The sequence below is a fragment of the Taurulus bubalis genome (assembly GCF_910589615.1).
Source record: "Taurulus bubalis genome assembly, chromosome: 15".
NCBI classification, from domain to species: Eukaryota; Metazoa; Chordata; class Actinopteri; order Perciformes; family Cottidae; genus Taurulus; species Taurulus bubalis.
The window spans coordinates 11,953,046-11,975,385 of NC_136603.1; the positions used below are offsets into that span (position 1 = coordinate 11,953,046).

Consider the following 22,340-nt stretch of genomic DNA (forward strand, 5'->3'; position numbering starts at 1 on the left):
TTCACATGTGGACTGAATCAGAGTCGGGCAGACTCACTGCCTCACGTTGCCCCTGCAGCCTTTTGCTATATTGACTTTTGTTCCTTTTTTTATTTGCGTAACTTATGATTAGGTCACTCACCTGTCAGGCCTGTGTTTCTTTTTCTCACCTCCTTCAGGTTAGCTTGTTGATGTTTCCCATTCCACACTTTTCCGAACATATTCTCAATTTTTATATACATTTTTATATCAAGTTTATAACGCGATTGCTAGTTAGTTTCGTTCATCTCGTTGGAAATGAGCTTTGAACATGGTATTTTTTTAGTCGTTATTTGGGGTGACAAATACATTTTAAATAGGGATTCCATTATTTTTTTATTCTCGACTTAGTCTCGGTCTTACATCTTTCAAGCAGGTGTGTCAACTTTATGTAATGTGGAACAACAAACAGACATTTTATCTTGTCTTAAAGAATCATGTTTAATTTTTGGTACCTTTTTAGCCAATGCTTCTTTTTTACTCATACACATACATTCTTCCTGTCTGTTTCCATAAATGTTCTTCCTGTGTAGAAAATAATGTACAATCCTGAAACTTGTTTGAGAGAGGACGCAGTGAGCATCACGTCTTCTTTCCTTTTTGTCAGTGTCGACCGTCGTGTTATTGTTGTATGTTAATGCAGAGCGGACTTTGCATCTCGGTGAACCGCATTACCATGCAACAATGACATTAGCTTTGACAACAATTAAAGGAGACATGAGCGCTACTGTGATTGATTGCCTAAATCAAGCAAGTATCTAAAATTGATTCTCATACCACAACAGGGAGGGGAGGGGGGACTTTGACAGGACACATGGGAGTTGAATGACAGAAGGGCTCAAACCTTAGACACTTTACTTACCTGCCTGTGTATCACCAGATCATTCTGCATCTATAAACGACTCATCCGCTCACCACTCTACTTCATCTCCAGGAATGCGGAGCTCATACGCCAGTCAACACAGCCAGCTTGGCCCAGACTTGAGGTCAAACGTGTCCCCAGACCGCCACATTGCTCCAATCTACGAGGATCGGACGTTTCAGGGCCCGTTGTACCGCAGTCCCACCCAGCAGGGCACCCTCTACAGGAGCGCCTCAGGTTGGTCCCACATTATGTTGTATGTAAAAACACAGGATAGGCAAGGATAAGTTAGGATGCAGACAAACCACCCACAAGGGACGTGACATCATCATCATAAGACAATACCCAAAAAGATGCACCCATCGATGTGGATTTACTTTACCTGCTTTCTATTGGCTGTCACCTTGTAAAGATGTACCACTGCAGATAAGACAATACTCCTGCTATTGTTCTGTAAATCTGATTTGCATCGTCAGTTTTTTCTCACCAATTGAAAGCTGTCGGAGGTAATGTTACTAGAAAGAAATTTTAGCTCACAAGTGTAGGACTGAAATTTAAAACGATATTAAGAAGTCAGTATACTGTAAATTAGGAGTTTTGAATATCTTGGTAACTCTAAAGGTACATTTTGTCAGGCGATATTCATGTGATTTTTGTACAACAACCCTTAAAGTCCCAGTGTATTTAGCTTCCACACTATTATGTACTCTGAAACCAAATATTTAAGTGGTGTGTGTGTATAGGTACAAGAGGGATTTAAATCAAATCCTTCATATTTGATTGGACTGCTGAAAAGTCAGGCAGGCTTATAGAGCAATACGGAGCTGCAGAGGACTGTGCTGTTGAGTAATAATTTGGCATCTCTATCGGCGATTTGTCTGCATGATTTTGATTTAGTTTGTTTGAGTTTGACATCAATACAGAGTAACCGGTCTGTCATTAGCTACCAGCAGGTACTGTGTTTCTATTACCGTTGCACCTCGCTAGATAAAAGGATAAACTAATGTATTGAAGGGGATCAAAGACAACCTATCATATAATATCATGTGATATCCTAAATACGGTGATGTTTAAGCCGTGTGTGTGTGTGTGTAACAGATCAGACTATCAAACTATTTCCAAGCCCACCAGTAACTTACTTACAGTTTTCTTACTTATTTTTGTATTCTTATTCGAGCACAATTCTTCTCCAATAACATTTCCATTTCAAGCGGACCCATCTTTGCATTCCGAGCACTTTCTTGCTCTTATCAAGTACAGACGTTCCCTTTTTCTTTAAATCTCTCCGTCTTTTCCTCTTAATCCGCGGCCCCTTGACTCTGCAGTCTTTCCTTCCTTTACGAACACCATTTCTCTGTCCATCTGCCCTTTAGCTCTACCGCTACTCATGTCATGTCTTTCTTCTTTGCTTTCTATTTTTCTTTCACTTTGTCACCCTCTCCTTCCCTGCCTCCCTTCTGTTCCTCCCTCTACTGTCAGCAGAAAGGGTTAGACATGACTTAATAGGCAGGTACTGATATGTCATCCTGCCACAAAGGAGTCCATTACCCGTGTGTCACGCAGAGAATGAAAAGAAGGATGCTGGGGCTGGGGGACAGCTTGGTTACCCACAGCCTGCTCCCTTCCAGCTCTCTTGATGTTGGCATTCTCGTCTCATCATCCCTTCTGCCTTTAGAGACACATGCTTAGTTTGCACTGACGCACACACTCCAGTCAGCTTCCTTCTTGGCACACAGGAGATCGGCTCAGACCGATAAGTTGACTAATAAATGCTATTGATGCTGCGAAGAGGCCCCCATACGGGCCACTAAAATGTGTTTATGCCGGTAAAGGCGAGTGGGGTGGAGCTGGAGGGGGTGTTCAATATGGACTCTTTGTAAGAGCTACCTCATTAGAAAAATCCAATTTAATCCCAGGGTTTTCTTTGTTATGTCGGGAAATTACATTTCAATGGGCCACCCCCCACCAGCTTTCCATGCATTTTCTTTGATCTTTTTCTAGAAGATTGCACTTTTATATTTTTTGTAAAAGAGAAATATTGATCCTGGGCTGAAAAGATGAGAAATGGAACCCAAATAGTTTGACTAAAATTGCACTGCGACACTATTTTGCTTATAATTTATCCTCCTAGTGTCTTTGGCTCTATTTTGGGAGATAACCATATTGCAGGGAAGTGCTGCTGCCCAACATAGAAGTGCACTGATGTGAGAAATTGTGTTTTTGGAGCGGCCCCACCAGTAGAAACGTCTTGGTTTCTGTTGGGAGGGAGCAGAAGCACGCACATGCCCAGTCCTGCTGGCACTCTGATAGTGATCTAACCAGTCACGCTGCCACACATCACGTGGCTCTGGTGAGAAGGAGGGCTAAGCACAACCAGCTTGTTTACGCAGCTCTGTGTTTTTGACCCATTGTATTAAGAAAGTAGGTCATACTAAGACTTGGAGCTAATTAAATGAGGAAAACGACTGAAGCGAGTTGTCGTCAGGACTGAATATTGGACCTTGTCTGGAAGGATGACTTTGTTTGTGATGCTTCTGCTTTACTAGTGTCTCTCTGACGGTCTTGGAGCTGGTCATGGTTTACCGTTGCCTTTCTGCTGCATTTGGCCTCAAAACACAGTGGCGCAAAGGAGCTAGAAGGCATTGAGGAAAATATTTTTGGATCATTGAGCCAGTTGAGTCCTCCTTGAAAACCAGCAGGAAACCTTTGTTTGAACACAAGCTTTTAAGAGCAAAACAACATGCAAACAGCCCCTTGAAGAAGACGACTTCTGCTTTGTGGAGCCATGGGAGCTGTGTTTTATCCTCATCATTAATTGGTTCCAGATTTGAGAAGTTGCTGAGTCTGATGGAACGACCGCATGTTTTTATTCTCAGCCTGGTTTGAAGTGGTATGCTACCGGTGAGCAGCGCTCAGAGTTTAGCTGAAAAGGTTTGAATGCTGCTGATCGCCACTAAAATGACTTTGTCAGCTCGCATCTGTGTTTTTCCTATTTAAGCGTTTTTTTTTTTGGCCCCTCAGGTGTGGGGAGTCTCCAGCGGACCCCCAGCCAGCGCAGTGCTATGATCTACCAAAGAAACAACTATGCTCTTAACACAGCAGCCACCTACGCTGATCCGTATCGCTCACCACAGTACCGGCCCACTGATCCCAACTACACTCGCCAGGCTGTTAGCATGGACGATGGTGCTAACCGCTCACCCTCTATAGACAGCATTCAGAAGGATCCCAGGTAAGTCCTTCTCACATTCTAGTGTAATGCTGTGTTTCTTAACTATAAGACGTAGCCAGTGGTTAGTAACCAGCACAGTGTAGCAGGAAACAGTCAACCGAAGAGACTACGAACGCTTACAAGGCATCGCTGTTCTGCTGGGTCAACACCGGTGTCCTCTTTCTATTTAAACAGTGAGCCCCATGGGTAGTCACATGCAGCTCTAGCTTTTAAGCTGTCTCTCCTGTGCTTGGCCTCTTAACAATAAACTCTCACATACTCAGTCAAAAGTGCTGCGTCTGCTCTTGTCGGTCAGACGTGTAAGTGTAGAGAGTGGGTTGACCTCTGCAGACCACCTGACCTTGCACATCGGGAGCGTTGTTTACACCCGTTTATGTTGCTGTAGTGTAACTACTTGAAGAGGGTGCACCAGAGGGGAGGGGGGGCACCGTGACCCAGGTCTGGTCAGGAAGTAAGATTTACTCCTAGAATATCAAAACTAAAACGGTGTGACCAGCCAGGGTAAAGCATACCTGCCACAACTCAAACACCAGTAATCTCATTGTGTTACCTAGTTCCAGAGTCATGTACTGTATGTAAAAGACAGATGTACATTTTGATAAGTACTCTTTTTTTTTTTTTGTTGACTTAAAAGATTGTTACCAAGTATATTTCAAGATCTCTTGAGGCGACACATTCCCCACTTCTCTCTTGTGTGAGTAGATTGTTACATAGAACCGGATGAGAATGTAATTTCCTTTTCTTAATAGTTTGCCCTGAGGTGCTGAAGTATTAATTTTGATCAGAACTGCGCCTGTGTTTTTAAGGAGAAACTTAATTTCTTCCTCTGTCTTCACACTGATGCCTTTGCACCCCATCTGTAACTCTAGGGAGTTTGCTTGGCGTGACCCGGAGTTGACCGAGGTGATTCACATGCTGCAGCACCACTTCCCCTCCGTGCAGGCCAACGCAGCCGCCTACCTGCAGCACCTTTGCTTTGGCGATAATCGGGTGAAGTCTGATGTAAGTTTTGTACCACCAATGGCATACTGTGTCTCATTATAAGGACTTTTTCTCAACCCATTTACGTACAACCCAAAGTGTCCATTGTAAGCGTCCACCATAGTCCCCACATTCTGCTTTAAGCGTGGGCCTCCATACCTGCTATGGTCGTGGAAAGTTTTCTTGTAAAAATGAAAGATTATTGAGTGACATTATGGCTCATCTTCAGTTGTAATGTGGTAGCTACTCTTCCAAATACTTTGGCTAATCTTGTTCTTGCTTGTTGCATCATGGGGCCTATTTTTAACGCTCTTGTCCCACTCCAAGACCCCAGCCATTATTTAAGTGAAACAATGTCATCATATTTAAGGGAACTGATGGCCAGAACTAAAACAGATAAAAAAAACAAAGTTGCCAGTTAATAACTGTTGGAGGCATTAAGATAATTTGGTAAAGACACTCATGGCCACGAGCAGATTAAGCCTACTGACTTTGGTGACCTTTATTTATGTTTCAACTGAAAACGTCTTAACTTGTCACCACTCAGGATGGATTGCATGTATATTTTAAATGATCCATTAAATGTTCCAACGACCCAGCAGACCCTTCATTGAGGCAAAATCTACGGCAGAATCTTCATACTGCTCAATCTTTCCACAAACCAATGATAAAACAACCATAATGCAGCATTTAACCTAAAATACATCGACACACAGGAATCCATCATTCTGCCTGTTTTTCACTTAAAAACATTAAAGGTCAACTTTGTCCTTTCTCAACGCGATGCTGAAAGAGGAAAAAGACATCAGAGATGAAGAATGTGTTTTTTTATCCCAGCATGCCAAATGTCAACACATCACAAAATGACTCATTCTATACAATGAAAAGCAGAAAAGATAGAGCAATCCTTTCCGAGCATTCTTCTCTCAAGATGAACACGTTAATTTAGTCTTTTAAACGACGATCTCCTCTGAGAAAGTTTTTTTTTTTTTTTGGTGGACATAGATCAGCAATTTAAATAATTTGTATCTCAGTATGATTTAATTCCCTATGTGTAGATTATCTTGTCACATGAATAAATGCATGATTTTGCTCTCCCCAGTATATACGATAAAAAAAAAAAATCTCTTTGTGGTCAGAATCTTTCCCCACCTGATCTCACTCACATTGTCCATAGGTGTGTCGACTGGGAGGAATTAAACATCTGGTGGACCTGCTGGACCACAAGGTCCTTGAGGTCCAGAAGAACTCTTGTGGAGCTCTGAGGAACCTCGTTTATGGGAAAGCTATGGATGAGAACAAGATCGCTGTGAGGAACGCAGGAGGTATCCCAGCTCTGCTCCGCCTGCTGAGAAAAACCGTAGACGCAGAAGTGAGGGAGCTTGTCACAGGTAAGTCGGCACGTCTGGAGGATAAAGCTGCATTTCAAAACACTGAGGGGAATTCTGAGCTTGATGGTTTTCCTTTTTAGGATGTGGGCATGTCGTGTTCATGCTGTTTCTTTACCCCTCCACTCTTACATGCTTCCACATAAGTATGATCCGCTCTAAAACGCCTCCTTCTGCCTTAACGTGAAAGCAAAAGTACACTTCCTGTAACCTCGTTATTAGTTTCATTATCAAAGATTATGACATCAACAACATTTTTGAAAATAGTGAAAAAACATTGTCCGTTTCAAGTTGCCTCTTTAAACTTGTATTACATTGTCACACTATGTATTTTTTTACAGACATACATGACATTTGTTCTCTGCATTTAACCCATCCATAGGAATTCGCCCGCCCCTTATGTTGCTTGTTTTTCCAAAAAGCACTCGAAAACCCAAATATAGTTCATTTACACTCAATTATAACTGAGAAAGGGGTCAAATAGTCACTTTTAAGAGGCTTAAACCAGAGAATGTCTTAAGGTGTTTGCTTGGTGAATAACTGAAAGCAGTGATCAATAATATTTGTATCAAACCAATATCAAAACAAAATGTGAGGGGAAGCTTGTAGTGAGGGACCTAAAGATGATTATGACCTGAATTTACAACTTCCCTCAGCTTTACGGAGCTCTGTCTGTAGCACGTTTCAGCTGTTTAGCTCTCCTGCATTATACGCTGTTGTTCTGGGTCACTCCTGTGGAGAATCAGCTCTTTAGGAGGTTTAGTGCAGGGTTAAAGGACAAGAACATTGTGCAGGAGATCCTGAATTATTTACCTGACAAACCTGCAGGTGTTTTAGCACCGTGTTGGTTTGGTTGCTGATGATTCGATGTTGCTCATGGTTACCTGGTGTTGCATGTCACGGCTAACCATCAATGTTGCTCCTAGAGATTAGGTATGAATTAAGAAACTACTTAACAGTTAAGCAGACTACTTACTGTGGTTTATCCTAAGATTGTGATTGTCGTAGTACCTGAGTCATAGAGGCTTTTCCTTAAGTTGCTGTCACTACTCCTTATAATATATACAAAGAAATGAAGCCACATTTCCACAGGCTGCGGAGAAATTTAGCTCCGTCTCCGCCCGCTTGTCAGTCTCCTCCTCTCTGCATTGCATTGTGTGCGGCTCCATTGTATTTGCGTATGTCTAAACTCTGCAAACGGGGTATAAACCTGTGTTGTTTGGGATCAGGGTGGAGAACTACAGAAATAAGCAAGCCAAGACATTTGGCTCCCAGGTGGCTGAGTCAGCTGCATGAGCTCGGCTCCGTCCCCCGCACTAATATGGTCTCCGGTGTCGGTCCAGCGGGCCCCCGAAGGAAAACAATACAGTCGGTGTACGGACACAACACATGTCACATTTTTATCTTGCCTGGGAGAGGATTGTCTTCAGTAACGCATACCAAAGGATTACCATTTTAAAAGAGCACAAGAGCGGAATGTGTCTTCTAATTTGGCGCTTATATAATTAAGTACACGGGAGTCGGTGGTTGATATCCAGTCAAACTTATTTGGCTCCCTTCATTCACTTTTCAAAAGGTTGCCTCACCAGAGTAAGCTGCTTTAATGTGAGGTCTGTTTAAGCTTTTCCCCAACTAGCCTGAGAGCCTGCTGCAGCTAATTGTAGTTCAGGCCCCGGGATGGGGAGCAATTAGAAAAGGTCAGAAGTGCGGCATCACCTCTGGTTAATTACGGCTGATGAGAACAATCCACATAAAGAGCTTTCAGCTGGATGACAAGGGCATTGCACAGCAAAGTGGAGCAGGCAGAAAGTACTTACTCACCAGCAGCTCATCTTACTGTATATTGCACTGTTTTGGTAATGTTATTTATAAATGAATTATAACACCTTAGAAAGCCAGAGCTTAGCTTGGGAAGCGTCAGGGCTCCCATGTGTGTCAGTGGCTCCTTCCCGACTCCGCTGGGAGGTCCAGGTGTCATCTGTGCTTCATTAGAAGTAGCTGAAAGAACAGGCCAACCCCCGGTGCCGGGTCAGAGGTCATGTTGTGGGGACACACGAAGTGACCCTTACCTGCTTCGTCTCCTAGCAGCTGCTGTGGTTATTGCTCTGTCCTGTAACAGCCCCTCAGATCAAAAGGCCAAACCAAACTGCTCTGTCATTAGCTCCAATACTGGGGACGCCTGAAACCAGCATGCGCACACAAAAAGCTGTGTTTTGTTACCATTTGTTCGATATTACATGGCTCCGTTATTTTTGGCTTTACTTTGACAAACTCAATTACATTCTTAAACATGCTTTCATTGTGTTCGCACTTTTGAGAGCGTGTGTGTTGTTCATTGAACTAGTGTATTTAAAGATGATTATTTATTCTGTCAGAAAAAGATTCTGTCAAATAAATAAGAGTCACTGATTTAGGAGATCGTCAATTTGGCTGGTCGGCTCTCACCGCCTCATCTAAACTCCTCATCTGTTGCTAGAATAGACACATCTCTGGAAATAGTTTGGTTCGGCAATGAACTTAAGAAAATCCTCATCTCCTCTTCCATATAAAATAGTACTTCAGCGGATGCAAATAGAAGTCTTCTTCGTGTACTATTATCACCTGTAACTTCACTGCAGTCACAATTAAGTAATTTCCATTTGTGACCATTCCACATTAATTAGCATTTTTAGTCAGTTGCACCTGAACAAAGTCTGAAGGCCGGCTCTGTAAGATTCTAACTTGTTTTTACAGTTCTAACCCGGACACACTTAAAAAATAGTGAAAGATAAAACCAAACACGGAATGAAGATCACATTTTGATTTGTATTTATTTGCTCCAGTCCTGCTCTTCAAGAGAACAGATAATATTTGATCTAATGAACATGTCAAAAACATGCTTTTTTGGAATCTGGTGAATTTGAAATCTGGAGCACTTTACCTTTTTTGATATTTTTGCAGTTTATCAAACTAAGCACTACTTTGAAAAGTTAAACTTCTTCCCTTTTCCTAAAAGGTGAATAGTTGCCCAGTGTTGGCATCAATTACTGCGTTTGTTTTGTTTGAGAACAAAGAACGAGGAGGTTAAGACCTTTTTGATCAAATGAAAAATGAGAAAGCGAATTTGATCCAAAAATAAATCCAGTTATAGCCGTAAGCGGCATTGCACTGACTTCAGCTGCATGAGGGAGAAAATGAAAAACGCCCACCAACCTCAAAAGTACACAGCCAGCCGCTTGTCTGAGGTTTAGTCAATGCAGTATCGACACGTTTCCAGCCCTGCTCCCCAAAAATGTAAAGATTAATAAAATTGTCAGTTTTTTTGAATGATCAGCGGCTTTTCACAGAATGAACTAAATGCTGACCGAGTTACTGCACCTGAGGAGAAAGTCGATGACATGCTGCCCCGGGGTTTAAGAGACAAAGATCAAAGGAGCACTCCGACAGTTTGGGAATCAAACAACAAAAGATCAATTTGATGTGTGTGTGTGTGTGTCCAGTAGAGATAGTCACAGGTCGTGTTTAACCTTCCAATGCGCTACCTGTACAGTGGGAAAAACAAGGGACATGTTTTACAGTGACATGTAAATAAGCAGGCTCTTGAAGCGCTCTTTTTATGCTTTTAATATGAACGAGAGTATGTCTAATAAAACGGTGCAACTGCAAAGGCAGAGATGAAAGACAAGGAGCAATTGCAAAAAGGGGTGACACTATTGATTTTTCGAGATGGTTGGTTACAGTAACAGATAACACCAACCGTGCTGCAAACTCAACAGGCAACGATCAGCAATACGACACTCAATGATGTCACAATGGTCCTTCTGATGGCCGCCTGACCACTGGCTACGCGAGTCAGAGCCATTAAAACAGTAAAGCTGCTTATTGGATGGTCAAACCAGGAGAGACTGTCTGTCTGAAAATGTCTGCCCAGTTTTCAACAGCTGTAAGAGAGATTCTAACTATCTTATTACATTTTCTTTTCTCCTCCATCTCCGTATTGAGCCTCTCCCTTTTCTTGCTCTCTGGACTTTAGCTCCGGATAGACTATTGGCCCTCGTGTCACAACAGTGTTTACATTGGCTCGCTGTTTCAAAGCCGGGGCCAAGGCACCTGAGAGCATGAGCAGAGAACACAGTTTGGTTCACACACACACACACACATGCACACGCACACGCACGCGTACACACAGATTTGCTCCATCTGACTGTCAGACATGACTTATTGCCGCTAGTGTTGCACCGCTGACAGCGGTGTCAGTCACACCCCAGTGAATTTGCCCATGGATTTCTCCAACATGCCACCGCCTCCACAGGACCAGTCTGAAAGCCTGCGGAGAATGTTTCATTTCTAGAAATTGACATTAGATTGGGTGTGGAGCAACTAGAGTGGGCTTGTGGAGCTGAAAGGACCGGCGAAGTTGGGCAGCAGGCGTGGGAATGTATGTGTTATCACTGCATTGGTGGTCCTATTTCGGGGCATTCCTTGTGTATCGGAGTGTCCCGTGAGAAAGGCAAACACAGAACTGAATGTGCTTGCGCAAGGAGCAGAGCACTTTCGCCACAGCGGGATTTGATTGAAATGTATCCCACTGCCTGAGTAGACCAGAGATGGTAGTCCCATCTGATGCTCGGGCTGCACACACACACACACACACACACACACACACACACACACACACACACACACACACACACACTGCTGGCAAGCTCTGATGAGAAGCACATGCTGCATGCTTTCTTTTCGAGAGCCAAGTATCACTTAATTCTCAGCGTTGTATTGATATTTTGTGAAAATAAAAATGAAATAATGAAAGCTCACTCACAGATTTTAATGTTTCTTTAAAGGACATTGATGTTGTAGTAAGTGAAATGACTGTTGATTAAATGATTGGCAGAAACGCTGCTTGGCAGACGCATATCTATCTATACAGCTTCTTGCCAGCAGTGCATCTGAATTGGGCTCCTGGGCTTTATTATAGACTATTATCGTCTCCGTTGGTTAAATTAGAGCGAGAGAGGGGGGAGTGTGCTGAGAGGAAATAAAATGTGAGAATAAGGGAGAAGAAGTCAGGAAAGCTAATCATCAGGTTTGTACCTCTAACATTGAGGTGCACTTGTAAACAAGGTTCAGATGCACACATAGAGAGTTCAGCGTCAATAGAGTGCACTGGTCTGCAGATCATGTACTTTGTTCTGCACTTACAAGCCAAGGTCAAGTTGAAGTGCAAAAACAAGTCATGAAGTGACCACTAACACACGTGCACTCTGTAGTTTTGTTGCAGCAGCATTTTGGAGTATTAACCGTGTGCTTAGCCGCAGCATCAGCCTCCTCCAAGGTTGCTGCTGCCCTGCACGAGTCAGCCCGGGCCTTAGAATAAGCCTAGCAGCGAGAGGCATCTAATTAGAAGAACATGTTACATGCTGGCTAATCCTTGACAGATGCAGCATCAAAGGCTGCCAGGACTGTGCATAATTATCAGTGGTTACCAAAAGTATTTTTTGGAATTGAGTGAAATGGCAAAATTTCTAAATCCTTTACAGTATTTATATTTAATTTGAAATAACGCAGTCTTTGCTATATGGATCTCCACCACGTCCGCTTTCTTCTTCTTCTTTTTTTACCGTTTCAAGAAACTAATCTTAGCCCCGAGGATATTCCAGATCAAAAATGGATGTGAATGTCTGATGCCTTGATGCTCGAGCTGTTCTTGTGAGGAGTGTTTTACACTTCAGTCTCTGTTTGTTCATGGACACATCCACACGCACACACTGAGCTATTCAAAGCCCAAGTTGTGGCTATCTCTGTTGGGTTACCCTAACTGCAGATGGCAGCTGACATAACGGGAGGTGTGCGTGCCTGCTTCTCAATGCCTGTGTTTTGCGTGCGGGTGTCTCCACAGGGGTGCTGTGGAACCTGTCGTCATGTGACGGCATCAAGATGACAATCATTCGGGACGCCTTAATGACTCTCACCAACACTGTGATCATCCCTCACTCTGGATGGAGCAGCTCCACCTTCGATGAAGACCACAAGCTGAAGTTCCACTCCTCCCTGGTGCTGAGGAACACCACAGGCTGTCTGAGGTGAACCACCTGATGAGCACACTTGGCACTAGCACCCCTATGTGGACAACTGACGCTATTACATCTAGTGGGGAATGAGCTCCTAATGTGGCTCTTCTTTAAAAGTTCTGTTCATATTGTCTTTGAAGAAAATATAATACTGAAGCGACCCCATAAACACAACAAAATGTAAGTCAATTTTGGACACCAATGAAAAGTAACATTTACATAATAGTGTCAGAACGGTGTGTATTTTGTCAAAAGTAATGATTTTAATGAATGACATCAAAAGAAAGAAAATACCTAAACTCTTGTAATTGTGCATGTTTTAGTCAAATAGCTGTGACCTGTCGTGTCTCTGTTTCAAAGTCATCATCATTTCATAGACTATTTCAGTCAATTATGTAATATTATCATCTTCTCTCCCGGGGGTCTTCCTTTGAAGACAGTGTGCGGCATGTAGAATTAACCGTTAATGGCTAAAAGCTGTGTGTGTGTGTGTGTGTGTGTGTGTGTGTGTGTGTGTGTGTGTGTGTGTGTGTGTGTGTGTGTGTGTGTGTGTGTGTGTGTGTGTGTGTGTGTGTGTGTGTGTGTGCACACACACTTAGTTAGTTCCTTATTTACTCAGCAAAGTGCTATAATGACTTCAGTCAGACCACACGGACGCTTCATACATTATGGATGGTGTACATATTTAAGTGGGACACAAACACACATACAATCACACACGGCTGTCATTTTGTGTATTTGCATATGCTCATTTGTTTGTTGAGTAAAGCCCCAAATCAAAGGCCTAATTTATTTGTGTGTGCTTTTCAAAAGGAATTTGAGTTCAGCTGGTGAGGAGGCCAGAAAACAAATGCGCGTTTGTGAAGGCCTGGTTGACTCGCTACTCTACGTCATCAAAGCATGTGTAAACACCTCTGACTTCGACAGCAAGGTACACACACACACACACACACACACACACACACACACACACACACATACACAGGAGGAAAACATGCTGCCACATGATAAGAGGCTCTGGGGGAAAATCCCACTTAACCCTGTTTGAATAATTGTATTGCCTGTGTCTGAATGACCTCCACCGCATCCAGCAGCAGCTATTTCATGTACTATATTGCCCAAAGCACAACTCATACATGCACACCATTCAAAATCCAATAGCTTTGAGCTGCTATAGAGTATGTGAACATTTTGCTATGGCAGCTGTAGAAATGAGATCAGATCTCTCAGCCGTGCAGCTGTGGACTCTAAAAGACATGAAAAGTCAAGTGGCTCATCTGTAAAGTGGAGATCACATCCCCTGGGGCCTCTTAATTTTGTCAAACATGTATGCTCATTGGCATTCTGTGAGGAAAAGCCTGCACATAACTCAAACAGTGTAAAATGAAATCCATTAGCTGGATTCCATAACGAACTGATTTGTGATGCGGCAGATAGCAGGCCTGCACACAATGGCCGTATATAGTGTAGCGTGCTGCACATAGTTTATTGTATTGTAGCTTTTGTCATGGTGATTTAGACCGTCTTTCCTCTAACTACTCACCCAAAGCCCTGTCTCCTTCTGTCCGACATCAGATTGTGGAGAACTGTATTTGCACTCTGAGGAACCTGTCGTATCGTTTGGAGTTGGAGCTGCCGCCATCCCGACAGATAGAGGGGCAGGAGCTAGACGGCTTACTGGGCAGCGAATCGCCCATTAAAGAGGTGGACTCCAGCTGCTGGGGCCGGAAGAAGAAGAAGAAGAAAAAGAGCTTGCCGGAAGACACGGTGAGTGTGGTGCTTTTAATTAGATGCTCAGTGCTATATTCAAATCAGCAAAAAGTTTGAAGCAGCCACATTTAGTCAACAGAGGGAGAAATTGTTTTTTATCATGCTACAATACAAAAGTTAAAATTCCACATGAACTCACACTATTACTGTCATCAAAGTGTCCATTTCTGTTTTGGTTTTGATGAGGCTCGTCTCCTCCCCCTTGTTTCCTTCCTGACTAAACACTTGTTTGATTGTTTGTTCAGTGGGACGGTGTCGGACCCATCCCCGGCTTCTCCAAGTCTCCCAAGGGGGCAGAGATGTTATGGCACCCTTCGGTGGTTAAACCGTACTTGACACTGCTGGCTGAGAGCTCAAATCCCGCCACTCTGGAGGGCGCCGCTGGGTCCCTTCAGAACCTGTCAGCTGGCCACTGGAAGGTACAGTAATGTTTGTGTATCTATGTACACACAAACAAATACAAGGGAATATTTATTCGAGCATCTATTCCCAAACAATCTAAATCAAATAAATAAAAAAAAAAAAAATAAAAAAAAAAAAAATAAATAAATAGCTAAGTCAGCTTTACTCTTGGAAACGCGCATTAAAATCCGCACCTGAAGACCATCTGTTTCCCTGTGAGGTGTCCAGACCATTTTGAAGGTTTAATGCCTTTTGTTCGTTCAGTTTGCAGCATATATCCGTGCAGCAGTGCGTAAGGAGAAGGGACTGCCCATCCTAGTGGAGCTGCTGCGGATGGATAACGACAGGGTGGTGAGTTCGGTTGCCACTGCTCTGAGAAACATGGCGCTGGATGTCAGGAACAAGGAACTCATAGGTCAGTCACACCGTTTCATTTCAGACTGTAATTGATTCTGATGAGTTGCATAAAATGATACACAAATATGATGGTTCCTAATTGTGTTCTTCTTTCTATGGCTTTGTTCAAGTTAACAATATAGCTCATGTGGCACTGATAAGCCATATTGTAAACGGGTTAAGCATGGCTTGACACATGAATATAATATGTTGATTAGCATGACAAACACTTGTTATTTACTCATATTTAATTGCTGAGTATTCAACACATTATATCCCAAACAGTTACAGTATTTGTATATTAGAGCTACTGACAAAATAAACACAGTTAAACAATGTGTTTGAAATACCTATTTTCTTAATTAAATTCAGAAACAGAACCAGCACATTTTGTGAATATTTTATCATTTTTTAATTTTATCTCACCCCAGCCCCTTTTGATCCATTAAACAGTCTCATTTAATGAAAAAGACGTTTGTGCGTGCGCTCTGTGTGGAATTAATGAGGAGTTACAGTTCCAGCAATGCAGGGGTGACGCCGGGCAGATGGGGTAGTAGTTGCAGTGTAGTGTTTAAGGTGTTTTTGATTTTGTGTGAGAGAGAGAGAGAGAGAGAGAGAGAGAGAGAGAGAGAGAGAGAGAGAGAGAGAGATGCATGTATTCAGGTCCTTCAGCTAGGCTGCTCTGCTGAAGGAGAGATAGAGGGAAAATCATTTTTTTAACACCAGGATGCTCACGCTCTGACGTCCTTGTGATGAAGACACAATGTCATTTAGGAAAACTGCCTACCTCATCATAGTCCGGAGCAGAATTATCATATCGTTCATATAGCAAGCACAAAATGTCATTTCGGTCACTGTGGCAGACATTCACTTTGACATTATGTAACATGGACAGATAAATGCAATGACGCCTGGATGTCCTGTCTCTGTGCACTGCGTCGTAATGAGTTTGCTGCATGTCTCATTTCCTCTTCCTCCTCCCTCTCAGGGAAGTATGCGATGAGGGACCTGGTCAACCGTCTCCCCGGGGGAAACACCACCCTGCTGACGGACGAGACGGTGGCGGCCATCTGTTGCACCCTGCACGAGGTCACCAGCAAAAACATGGAGAACGCCAAGGCTTTGGCCGACACGGGCGGCATCGAGAAACTGGTCAACATCACCAAGGGCAGAGGAGACAGGTGGGCTCCAGCAGCATGTATTTGTCCCAACGTGTTTGGTGAGGGTGTCGAGCACACACTGATGTAAACCGGGCTCACGTATATATGCACCCGCTCAAATGCACTGCTAGAATACACAAAGAGCCGTATGTGGCTGGTGGCAAGGCTGTACAGACTGTCCTGGACATTGGGCAGTGTTACACAAACACCTACAGATTTAATAACCACACACACAAACATTGAAATGCTGAGAGAAGGACAGAGCCGCGGGGAAGGTGGTTTTGTGTACATCGAGGTTTGATGTCCCTGTGGAATGATGTACTCGCAGCTATTTCTAGGCCACTATATATTCAGTGATGTTCCAGGTTTTAACCTGGAACATCACTGAATATGAGTGTCCTCAGTGGGTTTTAACCCACTCCTTCAATCACGCTGTCCTGTGATATCTACAGTATGGATTGAAATGATCTTAAAGTGATTGAGGAATACTCAAAAGTATGTTTATGTGTTTGTGTGTTTTCCAGGTACTCTATGAAGGTGGTGAAAGCAGCTGCTCAGGTGCTGAACACACTGTGGCAGTACCGGGATCTGCGTACCATCTATAAGAAAGTAAGAACATTGGGGCAGATGGTGTTTAAACAGTCACATACTTTTGTCTGTTCACAATCAATTGATTACCTTATGCAAAGAGAGGCCGTTTAACTGTAAGAAAGAAACTGTTAAGCATTTGTTACATGTTGTAATTCTCAGTGTGTACAACATGTTTTATCAATATGGACTCACTGTGCGCCACACAGCAAAGGATTTTTTGTTATATTCCGTCTGTGACCAAAGACCAAAGACTTTTTAAAGATACCACACAAAAGTTTTACCAAATCCAGCACTGCTCTAGTTATTCAAACCACCACTTTTCCTCTCTCTTCTTCCCAACAGGATGGCTGGAACCAAAACCATTTCCTCACTCCAGTTTCTACACTTGAACGGGACAGGTTCAAGTCCCAGCCCACGCTCCCCACCAGCACCATTCAGATGTCCCCAGTCAGCCACCCTGGTAGGCTCTGGTTTCCTACACACCCTGCCAGATGAAAATAAACTCCGCCAGTGAAACCGGAAAACCTCTGGAATTTATGGTTGAAATGTGTTTTTCTGTTCCCAGCTGCCAGTGCCACGTCGTCTCCTGCCATGCTGGGCATGAAAGAGCATAGAGACACCATCAGAGATTACCAGAGATCACAGTCAACTATGCAATTTTATAATTACCAAGGGGACAACAATATCCATAAAAACCAGTATACAGGTACTCAAACATCTGAAAGCTATTTAAAGTCCATACAGTTTTCCTATTATTAGTCTCTAAAACTGTATCCACTTTCTGTACCAGACTGTAATCACAGACTACCCTCTGGTCCTCTCTGTGTACGGCTTTATCTATTTTATCCCTCATAACGCTCCAAGCTGATTCCATGGCCAGTCTCGTCTCCCTGCCAAGACGGTCTCTTTTTATCATCTCCACTAAAGCCTGCCGGCTCTGAGACAGCCAGTCATTTTAATTCAGAGCACTTCAGAGCTGGTCTGCACAGCAGTGAAGTGAACTGGTCAGCCGGTGGAGGGCTCTCCACAACGGGGCCATTGTTAGCTGGCCCAAGTCATAGCATGCAGACAAGGGCCGTGAGTGGGTACCCAGACACACTACAGGCAGACGAGAGCTCTTGCCAGCCTACGCTGGTTGGCGGGAGCAAGGGGAGGGAAGAGTAAAGAGAATGAGCCGCAGCCTCAACAGTCCACGCATTACATAACAAAATAGAAGTTGAGTTTCCGGATTCCACCGGTCGGGTAAAGTGCCAACAAAAATACCCATCCCAATACCATGCCAGTGGCCAACTCTATTATTTGGTGTTATTGCTCTCTGCAGCACAGCATAGCGCTTCTTGATCCTGCGTCATCTAAATACAGACATTTATCCTCTGGGGATGTGCAGACTTTTTCACTGATATGAAATGAAGTGTATTTGCTTCAAGTCCCACTGAATTGCTCTTTATACTTATTTTTTTTTCAGGGTCTGGAAAGCCTTCTCCATATTACTACTCATCTCCCACAAGAGAGGAGCCCAGAAGAACACAGGTGAATATGATCATTCTGCATAAATGTTTGGCTTTATTTCACATGCTCTGCTTGTGAAATAAGCAAATAAGAAATTTCACGTGCTCTGCTTGTGAAATAAGCAGAGCCTTATTTCATGAAAAGAAGCCTTACCTTATAGTACCTCATAAGGTAGGTCTTATGAGGTTGTTTCCACAATACAAATCAAATCTATATTTACCTATCATCAAGTTTATTTTATTTTTGCTAAGTTTTTTAAGTTTTTTTCAGTCCAGCTTGGCAGCTTCTCAGTTAACCAATCAAAGAAATAGTCAAAAAATAGACACATTTTTTGGGGGCTGAACATCAGTCTAAAGATATGCAGTTGCCAATTACGAAGCAGAAAAGCAGCTTGTAAATGACTCAAAACAATTAAAGCAATTATATTTCTTGTTGATTTACTTTTTTGAATTTTTGATCAATGTTTGCTTGTAGGAAGTGTTTGATAGTAACAGTACAAGGCTGTTGTTTGAGATCCCTCCACCGTGCTGTATAAACCTGGCGAGGACAGCCGGCTCTTCCACCCCTCTTGACTAATACAAAGAGACTGACGCGTATTGCGCTGCGGATAAATGGCGATGCTGGAATGACCCAGCACATCAGCTATTGTCTGAGCGAGAGTGATTGTGACTGCTGGGATTGGGATGGTCTGGGTGCGTCTCAGGCACCTGTCACTGCGGGACACGTCCATGTGTGCCCATTCAGATAACAGGCACAGTGAGAAGGAGGGAGGAGGGAGGAGGAAGGAGACAAAAGAGAGAGTTCTCTCATGTCTTTCATCCCATCACATTAGGCCAGTTAATGTTTGAGGACAGTCATCACCAGTGTTCCCTCTAAGCTGCGCGCGTCATCACCTCATTTATTTCAGATAAATTCCTTCTATCTTCTGGATTCATAGCCTTGATGCAGTTTTCTGCTGGTGCATTAGTGGCTAGAGACATGGGGGCTCTGAGGTGTTTGAGTAATTTATTGGATTAAAGACAAGAGTGTATTTAGCTGAAACTGCAGAAATGTTTCCATCTGTTGTTTCATTTTATTTCCAACAAGTTGAAGATTCTAACAAAAAATATTTGTATTCTTGACGGTGAAGGAAGAAGTAATTATTGGAATACTTTCAGGATATATACTTATTAAACAAGACAAGAGAATGTATTGCACATGAAACCCGGAAAATACACCTTGCTTTTTGTATGGATTGAACAAACAAGATGGAGACAGCGCAATACCAGCTGTTTCCAGTCTTTATGCTAAGCTAACCTACTGGCTAGCTAGACTAACTTTGCCAACATGATAAATGTAGCGAAGTAAAACGTACAACATTTCCATCTGAAATGTAGTGATTAAGTATCATGAAATGAAAATACACATCAAGTACCTCAAAACTGTCATTTGAATCCTTAAAATGTTGGTTCTGGTTCATTCTGCATCACCTTTGTTGGAGGTTGCCTCTAACCCCTCATAGAACCGTTTGGAAGGAATTGTTTCTAGTGAATAAACGCAATAAACTCTAATCTTGGTGATGAATACGCTGTATTTCCTTGGAATGCTAAAGCCTTCTGGTGTTTTTGCCTGTTTGAATACTTTTAATATGAGGCGGCATCAGTGGGAAATGTTCAGTTTGCAAAGTCAATATCGGCTCTGATGCGTCGTGAGGAGACTGTGAATATCTTGTGACGGGCATTTTAAATCTTGTAGACTCCGCCACTAACATTGAAAACTAAATAGACTCAGAAATAATTTGATTTCACGATTTGACTCGTGAAACTGATTTCATGAGGATTATAACTTTGACTACAGTGCTTGAGTAAATGGGTTTGCGACTGCTGGCTCTTCATCATGTTTCAGTGAAACTCAACTCTGCCTCTTGTCCTTGCAGCCTGTGTATTATACCGAGGAGCCGGGCAGGAGGAACTACGATACATATAGAATGTACCCGCAGCATCCCCAAGGCTACGACGACCCGTATTTGGAGGAGGTCATCACCTACCCGCCTACAGCCGACTACAGCTCCAAGCCTCACGGACTGAAATCCACCACCAACTATGTGGACTTTTACGCTAGCACACGGAGGCCTTCCTACAGGGCAGAGCAGTACCCCGGCTCCCCTGACTCCTGGGTATAGGCCTGAGGGGCGTCTCCCCTTCACAGCGGAGGCAGGGAGCCCGAGGAGCACACAAGAACCGACAAAACTTTTTCATGAACTTGGCTTCATAAGTGTTTGTTTTAAAGCGAATGTGTGTGAGTGTGTGTGTGTGTGTGTATGTGTGTGTGGAGAGGGAGTTCAACTGAGTGATGGCAGATGGTAAGATGGAATGTGTGCCAAAGAAGGAAATCAAGGAATGTTCTTTTTAAATTATTTTTTATTTGGTAGAAGAAGATGGAATCATGCTGAGGGGCCTGTTGAGGGGCGATGCCCTCCACAACAGCGAGGAGACGTGCGTCCTGTTAGATGTTAGTTTTATTTTCTTGATGAAACTTCTGAGCTGTGATAGCATGGTGAAAGGTGTGAGTCATGTGAGCGAGGGTCCGCGGTAAGAGTCGAGATGGGGAATGTGTATGTGCTGAAGCCAAAATGGATCATGAACTCATATCTGTTAAAAAAAAAAAGAAAACACACACACAAAAAAACAATAATAGTACACTAATGATGTTAGATTGTACAGAGGGATTAAATTGTATCTGTACTTAATGTTGAAGCTGTGTAATGCCATGAAGTCTTGTACATTTCTTTCATTTTATTGTAAATACAGAAAAAAACAACATGTTACCTGGTTTACACTCATCAGCACTGGTTAAAAAAACGAAACTTGTGCCATGTTAAATCGCGATAGATATATAAATATATGAAGAAATATGTGGACAAAGATGGCATCATACACAACCATGCTAAAATAATAAAAGGTCAGTTTTGTTTTTTAAACCCTGTCTTGTAATTGCATCTTTTCACAAGTGCAAACATATCTTTTACACTGTTTCTATTCACAAACAGAAATGAGTGTGAATATGGGAGAAAACCAAAAGAGAAATCAAACTTTTCTCTCTTTTGGACAGTTTGTTCTCTGCAGTTTCCTGTCAGGGGAAAACAATGTCATTCCACTGTATTCAGACACACATGTGTGGAAGTAGGCCAGCTTTCAATTAGCAGCGCTCACGTTTCATAAAACTGCACTGATATACCTATCAGGTTGTTGGAAAGTTACATTACTTCTCTATAAAGTAGTGATCAGGGTTTTCCTTATCACAACTGATCCACGTGGCCAAAAGATTCTTTGCTCAGAGGGCCTTGTAATTGATTTGGGAACAGAGAAAAGCTTTTGATGATGATGTAGAGGAAGAGGTTTCCGAATGTGAGGATCACATTTATGAAAATTCAGAGTCTGACAGTAAGTTTGAAGAAGAGGATGAGATTGAGCATCAGCTAGTTGCAAAATGAAGACGAGCACCAGGACCAGCCCGTCGGCAGCTAGCAAGTGAAGAAATATGGATGAAACTGAATGGTCTTCTTGAATAAAGATCTGGTTGCCTGTGATGCCACTTTCTCGTATGCTTGGAACGTACACGTCTACACAGGGAAGCCTGATGGAGGAGCCACTCAAAAAAAAATCAAGGAATGAGAGTCATCCTGGACATGACTCAGGGACTCATTTGACACAACATCACATGCAACAATCTTTTTACTTCACAAAAGCTGGGACAGGAGCTCCTAAGAGGAAGCTGACCGTGGTGGGAACGATGCGGAATAACAAGTCTGAGCTCCCACCCCGACTGCTGACTACAAAGAACAGGCCTGGCCTGTCAACTCTTCCAAGTTTGTGTATCCTATGTGCCAAAGAAAGGAATTTGATACTCATGAGTGTACCACACAGGGATGGGAGAATATGTGGCCAGGAGCATAACTCATATCTTGATTATAATTAATAAAAAAAAATAAAAAACGAATAA

At 42.9% G+C, this 22,340-nt stretch overlaps 1 protein-coding gene across 1 annotated transcript in view; it reads left to right on the forward strand.

Moving 5' to 3' along the window:
- The window catches only part of LOC306747974 (plakophilin-4-like), a 55,478-nt gene extending 34,384 nt beyond the window's left edge, over positions 1-21,094 (forward strand). The window contains exons 8-22 of the mRNA XM_079231081.1: positions 953-1,117; positions 3,902-4,112; positions 4,982-5,114; positions 6,271-6,484; positions 12,360-12,543; positions 13,345-13,462; positions 14,107-14,298; positions 14,547-14,720; positions 14,968-15,118; positions 16,088-16,280; positions 16,784-16,868; positions 17,193-17,310; positions 17,416-17,556; positions 18,316-18,380; positions 20,275-21,094. Of these exons, the coding sequence (XP_079087207.1) occupies positions 953-1,117; positions 3,902-4,112; positions 4,982-5,114; positions 6,271-6,484; positions 12,360-12,543; positions 13,345-13,462; positions 14,107-14,298; positions 14,547-14,720; positions 14,968-15,118; positions 16,088-16,280; positions 16,784-16,868; positions 17,193-17,310; positions 17,416-17,556; positions 18,316-18,380; positions 20,275-20,520 (2,390 nt within the window). The 3' untranslated portion in view covers positions 20,521-21,094. The remainder of the gene's footprint in view (positions 1-952; positions 1,118-3,901; positions 4,113-4,981; positions 5,115-6,270; positions 6,485-12,359; positions 12,544-13,344; positions 13,463-14,106; positions 14,299-14,546; positions 14,721-14,967; positions 15,119-16,087; positions 16,281-16,783; positions 16,869-17,192; positions 17,311-17,415; positions 17,557-18,315; positions 18,381-20,274) is intronic.
- The last annotated feature ends 1,246 nt before the right edge of the window (positions 21,095-22,340 follow it).